Here is a 9,057-nt window from a genome sequence, read left to right on the forward strand (position 1 = left end):
CTGGAGTTAGGGGAAGAGGTCATTCAGATCTGATATCCTGTCTGGAGTTAGGGAAGAGGTCATTCAGATCTGATATCCTGTCTGGAGTTAGGGGAAGAGGTCATTCAGATCTGATATCCTGTCTGGAGTTAGGGGAAGAGGTCATTCAGATCTGATATCCTGTCTGGAGTTAGGGGAAGAGGTCATTCAGATCTGATATCCTGTCTGGAGTTAGGGGAAGAGGTCATTCAGATCTGATATCCTGTCTGGAGTTAGGGGAAGAGGTCATTCAGATCTGATATCCTGTCTGGAGTTAGGGGAAGAGGTCATTCAGATCTGATATCCTGTCTGGAGTTAGGGGAAGAGGTCATTCAGATCTGATATCCTGCCTGGAGTTAGGGTGGATTTACTAGGAATGGGGTCAAATCCATTTAAATTCAGATCTAAACTGAAATTCAAATTCAAATGTTCCTAAACTTCCTTCTCAATGAGATTTGGAAATTGATTATCAGTGTACTTCCTGAATTGACTGAATTGAAATGGAACTGACCCCAACCCTGAAATCTACACGTACTTGCTCTGAAATGATTATGGCCACTTCCTGGCTAAAAAACCATCATGTAAACTTACCCCGTCGCCTGATTTTTGTAAGTCCAGGTTGGGCAGAGAAGGCATGTGAACAAAAGCTTTCTTCCTCAGTCCACTGTAACAGTATTTAGATTTGCCTCTCATGCCCAGGCGGCGAGCCTTCATGTTGGGAAAGACATTCTTCATGATCTTTCCAAAGTCTGCAGCACTCAGTGGGTGATAAGCAAGACTGTCACAGTAACTCCTGAAACACATTCACGATATCGTAGACATGACACGTATCATCACAATACAACCTTCACACGTACGAACCCAATACGATCTGTGCATGTTGGCACGTAGGGAGTTATTCCTAACCACTGTGCTTCTGCCCCTGCATTGCTTGCTCTCTGGAGTTTAAAGGCTGGGTAACTGCTGGTGTAAAAAGGGCTTCATAAAAAATAAATGTGATTGATCGGAACGGTTGACAGAAAGAAACACACTAAAAGTTAGACGATTCTCTAGTTAATAAAGATAATCAAATGTAATAAATGTAAACATGGCAAATAAACGTGAAATTTTTACAACTAGAACTGGATGATTTTGCTATAGACGACTTTGGCAACAAAGGTATACATTCATCAATCCATGTCTTCAACGGGTCAAACCACTCCTGCTACTACACTCGAGGGCCGCTGTCCTAGACACAGTTTAAACCTAGTCTAGGAAGCACTTTCCACGGAGATTCGGTACTGAGAACCCAGGTAGGGTTGCAAACGTCAGTAACTTTCCCCAAAATTCCCTGGTTTTCCTGAAATCCTGGTTGGATTTCTTGCTTATTCCCTTTTGATTCCTGGAATCTTCTAACCAGGATTTCTGGAAAACCTTTTGCAACCCTATATACAGGCCAACCCTATATACAGGCCAACCCTATATACAGGCCAACCCTATATACAGGCCAACCCTATATACAGGCCAACCCTATATACAGGCCAACCCTATATACAGGTCAATCCTATATACAGGTCAACCCTATATACAGGCCAACCCTATATACAGGCCAACCCTATATACAGGTCAACCCTATATACAGGCCAACCCTATATACAGGCCAACCCTATATACAGGCCAACCCTATATACAGGTCAATCCTATATACAGGTCAACCCTATATACAGGCCAACCCTATATACAGGCCAACCCTATATACAGGCCAACCCTATATACAGGCCAACCCTATATACAGGTCAACCCTATATACAGGCCAACCCTATATACAGGTCAACCCTATATACAGGTCAACCCTATATACAGGTCAATCCTATATACAGGTCAACCCTATATACAGGCCAACCCTATATACAGGCCAACCCTATATACAGGTCAACCCTATATACAGGTCAACCCTATATACAGGCCAACCCTATATACAGGCCAACCCTATATACAGGTCAACCCTATATACAGGTCAACCCTATATACAGGTCAACCCTATATACAGGTCAACCCTATATACAGGCCAACCCTATATACAGGCCAACCCTATATACAGGCCAACCCTATATACAGGTCAACCCTATATACAGGTCAACCCTATATACAGGCCAACCCTATATACAGGTCAACCCTATATACAGGCCAACCCTATATACAGGCCAACCCTATATACAGGCCAACCCTATATACAGGCCAACCCTATATACAGGTCAACCCTATATACAGGCCAACCCTATATACAGGCCAACCCTATATACAGGCCAACCCTATATACAGGTCAACCCTATATACAGGTCAACCCTATATACAGGCCAACCCTATATACAGGTCAACCCTATATACAGGCCAACCCTATATACAGGCCAACCCTATATACAGGCCAACCCTATATACAGGCCAACCCTATATACAGGTCAACCCTATATACAGGCCAACCCTATATACAGGCCAACCCTATATACAGGCCAACCCTATATACAGGCCAACCCTATATACAGGTCAACCCTATATAAGGGTCAACCCTATATACAGGCCAACCCTATATACAGGTCAACCCTATATACAGGTCAACCCTATATACAGGCCAACCCTATATACAGGCCAACCCTATATACAGGTCAACCCTATGTACAGGCCAACCCTATATACAGGTCAACCCTATATACAGGCCAACCCTATATACAGGCCAATCCTATATACAGGCCAACCCTATATACAGGTCAACCCTATATACAGGTCAACCCTATATACAGGCCAACCCTATATACAGGCCAACCCTATATACAGGTCAACCCTATATACAGGCCATACTAACTTGTATTCGTCGTACACCTCTTGCTTTGGCAGGGATGTCTCGGGGTGCTCCTCTAGGTGATTCCAGATCCAGTTGAAAGCGTACATCTGCTGTGTTCGACTGGACGACATGCCACTCTGGTCACTGACCCAGTTAACGTTACACCAACACAAACAGGTTAGTGGTGAAACAACCTCCTGTAGTGTTTTCTTTCAATGAATACATTTGACTCATTTAGCAGACGCTCTTATCCAGAGCGACTTACAGTTTTAGTGAGTGCATACATCTTCCATACTGCCCCCCCGTGGGAAACGAACCCACAACCCTGGCGTTGCAAGCGCCATGCTCTACCAACTGAGCTACAGCGGACTATAGTGTGTATCTGGGTGATGTAGTGGTATACGTACCATATTCCAGGAGTGGAGGCTCTCTGATTCTCAGTCCTAGTGATGTTGTAGGGTTGGAGGGTTGGAGGGTTGGAGGGTTGGAGGGTTGGAGGGTTGGAGGGTTGGAGGGTTGGAGGGTTGGAGGGTTGGAGGGTTGGAGGGTTGGAGGGTTGGAGGGTTGGAGGGTTGGAGGGTTGGAGGGTTGGAGGTTGGAGGGTTGGAGGTTGTAGGGTTGGAGGTTGGAGGTTGGAGGGTTGTAGGGTTGGAGGGTTGGAGGTTGGAGGGTTGGAGGGTTGTAGGGTTGGAGGGTTGGAGGGTTGGAGGGTTGGAGGGTTGGAGGGTTGGAGGGTTGGAGGGTTGGAGGGTTGAGGTAATGGACAGACAAATAGATAAATATGGCGTAAACAAATTAAGAACACAGAAAGCTGGATATAATAGCAAATCAATCATTATACTAGTATTGCCTCATAATGGTACAAAAAAAACAATGATATGAGCAGCCATAAACAGAAGATCACAAGACAGAGACTGCAGTGTTGAATATTGATGCAAAGGAATTGTAGAGACACTTTTTTTTCTTCCAAATACACCGAAATATGAGTCTAATGAAAACATCCTGCTTGTAGAGCCTTGCACAGGCATGCCTGCGACGTTCAGGCCCTACCCTACCCAGGCCCAATTACTTCTGCCAAAATTAAGGCCCTGCCCGAAATAACTTCCTCTTTTAGTAAATCCATTAGCTGCTCCCATCTGTCTGTCATTCGCTCCCTGCTCGCTCTGCATGCGCTCTGCTCATGGGCGGCTCTGAGTCTGTGAGTATCCATAGCAACGGCTCCACTTAGGCTGCTCTGAGAGCAGTTAGCTGTTAGCGACTTTTCATCACTCTAAACTCAAGACAAAACTCAAGGAACATGATTATTTTCTGTGAAATAATCTCTCCTGTGTTATATTTGACGAGGTTGAAGCGCTTCTGACACCACGTTATGATCTCAGTCAGATATGACCGTACTGAGTAGCAGATGGCACGAGCAAATGGCTCAGCTTCAAAATGTTAGTGATCAATTTAGTGTTACACGAACCCTGCCCGTAATCTAGTTATCAATTGAAAAAATAAGGCCCTACCCGGCCCTAACACGATGTATGATGTGGTGGCCCGTCGGGCTCGGGTCTGGTAGCAGAGCTCTACCTGCTTGTGATCAAAAAGCAGCTGGGTAAAAAGACAGGACTATCAGGAAACCCAAAAAATAAAATGGCCATCACAATAACAATATCGTGCTCCACAAACAGAAATATAATACAATGCAATATAGGCTACAAAGTGCAATGAGAGAATATATGATAAAATATAGGCTACAAAGTGCAATGAGAGAATATATGATAAAATATAGGCTACAAAGTGCAATGAGAGAATACAGTGCCTTCAGAAAGTAGTCACACCCCTTGACTTTTTCCACATTTTGTTGTTACAGCCTGAATTCAAAATGGATTCCATTTAGATTGTTTTGTCACTGGTCTACACACAATCATGTCAACATGGAATCATGTTTTTCAATCATGTTTTACAAATTAATTAAAAATAAAAAGCTGAAATGTCTTGAGTCAATAAGTATTCAACCCATTTCTTATGGCAAGTCTAAAAAGGTTCAGGAGTAAAGAATTGCTTAACAAGTCACATAATACGATGCATGGACTCCCTCTGTGTGCAATAATAGTGTTTAACATGATTTTTGAATGACTACCTCATCTCTGTACCCCACACATACAATTATCTGTAAGGTCCCTCAGTCGCGCAGTGAATTTCAAACACAGATTCAACCACAAAGACCAGGGAGGTTTTCCAATGCCTCCCAAAAGAAGGGCAACTATTGGTACATGGGTAAAAAAAAAAGAAAAGCAGACATTGAATATCCCTTTGAGCATGGTGGAGTTATTAATTACACTTTGGATGGCGTATCAATACACCCAGTCACTACAAAGATACAGGCGCCGTTCCTAACTCAGTTGTCAGAGAGGAAGGAAACCGCTCAGGGATTTCGCCATGAGGCCAATGGTGACTTTAAAACAGTTACAGAGTTTAATGGCTGTGATAGGAGAGAACTGAGGATGGATCAACAACATTGTAGTTACTCCACAATACTAACCTAAATGACAGAGTGAAAAGAAGGAAGCCTGTACAGAATACAAATATTCCAAAACATGCATCCTGTTTGCAACAAGGTCCTAAAGTAATACTGCTAAAAATTTGACAAAGCAATTAACTTTTTGTCCTAAATACAAAGTGTTATGTTTGGGGCAAATCCAATACAACACATTACTGAGTACCATTCTCCATATTTTCATATTTTCAAGCATAGTGGTGGCTGCATCATGTTATGGGTATGCTTGTAATCGGTTAAGGACTGGGGAGTTTTTCAGGATAAAAAAGAAACGGAATGGAGCAAAGCACAGGCAAAATCCTAGAGGAAAACCTGGTTCAGTCCGCTTTACACCAGACACTGGGAGATTAATTCACCATTCAGCAGGACAATGACCTAAAACAAAAGGCCAAATCTACACTGGAGTTGCTTACCAAGAAGACAGTGAATGTTCCTGAGTGGCGGCGTTAAAGTTTTGACTTAAATCTGCTTGAATATCTATGGCAAGACTTGACTTGTAAATGGTTGTCTAGCAATGATCAAAAAACAATTTGACAGAGCTTGAAGAATTTTGAAAAGAATAATGGGCAAATGTTGCACCATCCAGGAGTGGAAAGCTCTTAAAGACTTACCTAGAAAGACTCACAGCTGTAATCACTACCAAAGGTGATTCTAACATGTATTTACTCAGGAAGTTGAATACTTAACTGCTCAAGATATATTAGTGTTTTATTATTCATGTTTCTTTTTTTTAGTAATGTTAGAATTTTTCTTCCACTTTGACTTTACAGAGTATTTTGTGTAGATAGTTGACAAAAAAAATGACAACGAAATTAATTTGAATCCCACTTTGTAACACAACAAAATGTGGAAAAAGTCAAGGGGTGTGAATACTTTCTGAAGACACTGTATATTATAAAATATAGGCTACAAAGTGCAATGAGATACAGCTAAATTGCCCTCTATGGCTCAGTTGGTAGAGCTATGCCCTTGCAATGCCTGGATTGCGGGTTTGATTCCAGGGGCCACCCATACAAAAAAAATTATGCATAAATGACCGTAAATCGCTTTGGATAAAAGCATCTGCTACATGGCATTTATTATTATTATTATTATTATTAAATGAGAGAAAAATAGAAGACGTTACCTTTTATCATTGCTGGGACCAGAAGGCAACTTCAGATAGAGGTAGAGTTTTTCGATGTCTGTAAACTTCTCAACATCTTGCTGTAAAATGAGAGGTAGTAGAAACATAACGTTTAGTACAAACATACTTTCGCTGTGATCATGGGAACCAACCTGCTTCACTGTTGTCAGTTACTACCTACTGTGACCATGGGAACCAACCTGCTTCACTGTTGTCAGTTACTACCTACTGTGACCATGGGAACCAACCTGCTTCACTGTTGTCAGTTACTACCTACTGTGACCATGGGAACCAACCTGCTTCACTGTTGTCAGTTACTACCTACTGTGACCATGGGAACCAACCTGCTTCACTGTTGTCAGTTACTACCTACTTTAGTTGAATGTAACTGCTTGTAGCTACAGGTAACTGCCAAAATAAAGGAAACAACAACGTAAAGTGTCGTAACAGGGCGTTGGGACAGCTTCAATGCGCCTCGGCATAGATTCTACACGTGTCTGGAACTCTATTGGAGAGATGTGACACCATTCTTCCACGAGAAATTCCATCATGTGGTCGCTGCAGAATCTCCCATAACTGTTCAATTGGGTTGAGATCTGGTGACTGAGACGGCCATGGAATATGGTTTACATCATTTTCATGCTCATCAAACCATTCAGTGACCACTCGTGTCCTGTGGATGGGGTCATTGTCATCCTATGGGGGCATAGCCATGGTAGCCCAAATAATGGCCTGCCCATCATTTTTATACATGACCCTAAGCATGATGGGATGTTAATTGCTTAATTAATTCAGGAACCACACCTGTGTGGAAGCACCTGCTTTCAATATACTTTGTATCCATCATTTAACCAAGTGTTACCATTATTTTGGCAGTTACCTGTTAGTCTCTCTGGATAAGACTGAAATGTAATGTTAATGTGTTTATTATGATAATCAAAACACTGCACATGTTGTATATACAGATGCTGCCTGCTGGCACACTGACAACATGTCTTTGATTCCCACTACACAACAGACTCCACCCCACCTCCTTTTCAATTGGTTTCTAAGAATGAATTCATCTCACCTCTTCCTTTTCTATTTGCTTCTTTGTTGCTAGGGGAAGCGATACTTATGAATGAGGTGAGAGTTGTCAGCCAATCAGCGGAGAATAAAAAAGCCACTGTCTTTTCTAACAATATAGGTTAGCTATAGTCTGCTTTCATTCTGTTATGATTGACACAAGTAGGTCTAAGCCTACATATTAAATGGGTCCTCATGTCAGTAAGGCTTATTACCAGGATTGTGTTCACTAAGCACACAAAGATAGACAATTGACTAAAATAGGAAGGAACTACCTGGACTTGTAAAATAAGAATATATATATTTTTTGCGTTTCGTTGAAAACCATTTTGCTATGGTGTGCCCTGATGAACACGACCCAGGTTAAGACTTTGTGTACGATGACACGGCGTAACATTATCAAGCCAACACCAGACCAGACAGAGACACGGCGTAACATTATCAAGCCAACACCAGACCAGACAGAGACACGGCGTAACATTATCGAGCCAACACCAGACCAGACAGAGACACGGCGTAACATTATCAAGCCAACACCAGACGAGACAGAGACACGGCGTAACATTATCAAGCCAACACCAGACCAGACAGAGACACGACGTAACATTATCAAGCCAACACCAGACCAGACAGAGACACGGCGTAACATTATCAAGCCAACACCAGACCAGACAGAGACACGGCGTAACATTATCAAGCCAACACCAGACCAGACAACACCAGACCAGACAGAGACACGGCGTAACATTATCAAGCCAACACCAGACCAGACAGAGACACGGCGTAACATTATCAAGCCAACACCAGACCAGACAGAGACACGGCGTAACATTATCAAGCCAACACCAGACCAGACAGAGACACGGCGTAACATTATCAAGCCAACACCAGACCAGACAGAGACACGGCGTAACATTATCAAGCCAACACCAGACCAGACAGAGACACGGCATAACATTATCAAGCCAACACCAGACCAGACAGAGACACGGCGTAACATTATCAAGCCAACACCACACCAGACAGAGACACTGCGTAACATTATCGAGCCAACACCAGACCAGACAGAGACACGGCGTAACATTATCAAGCCAACACCAGACCAGACAGAGACACGGTGTAACATTATCAAGCCAACACCAGACCAGACAGAGACACTGCATAACATTATCGAGCCAACACCACACCAGACAGAGACACGGCGTAACATTATCAAGCCAACACCAGACCAGACAGAGTCACGGTGTAACATTATCAAGCCAACACCACACCAGACAGAGACACTGCGTAACATTATCAAGCCAACACCAGACCAGACAGAGACACGGCGTAACATTATCAAGCCAACACCAGACCAGACAGAGACACGGCGTAACATTATCAAGCCAACACCAGACCAGACAGAGACACGGCGTAACATTACCAAGCCAACACCAGACCAGACAGAGACACAACGTAACATTATCAAGCCAACACCAGACCAGACAG

At 43.0% G+C, this 9,057-nt stretch overlaps 1 protein-coding gene across 1 annotated transcript in view; it reads right to left on the minus strand.

Annotated features, from left to right (window-relative positions):
• LOC121568064 (DNA-binding protein RFX7-like) overlaps positions 1-9,057 on the minus strand; it is a 31,929-nt gene that overhangs the window by 19,017 nt on the left and 3,855 nt on the right. The window contains exons 3-6 of the mRNA XM_041878633.2: positions 6,505-6,584; positions 3,244-3,279; positions 2,858-2,980; positions 610-811 (exon numbers count right to left, since the gene is read on the minus strand). Coding sequence (XP_041734567.2) covers positions 610-811; positions 2,858-2,980; positions 3,244-3,279; positions 6,505-6,584 — 441 coding nt within the window. The remainder of the gene's footprint in view (positions 1-609; positions 812-2,857; positions 2,981-3,243; positions 3,280-6,504; positions 6,585-9,057) is intronic.

Source organism: Coregonus clupeaformis, chromosome 6 (assembly GCF_020615455.1).
Source record: "Coregonus clupeaformis isolate EN_2021a chromosome 6, ASM2061545v1, whole genome shotgun sequence".
NCBI classification, from domain to species: Eukaryota; Metazoa; Chordata; class Actinopteri; order Salmoniformes; family Salmonidae; genus Coregonus; species Coregonus clupeaformis.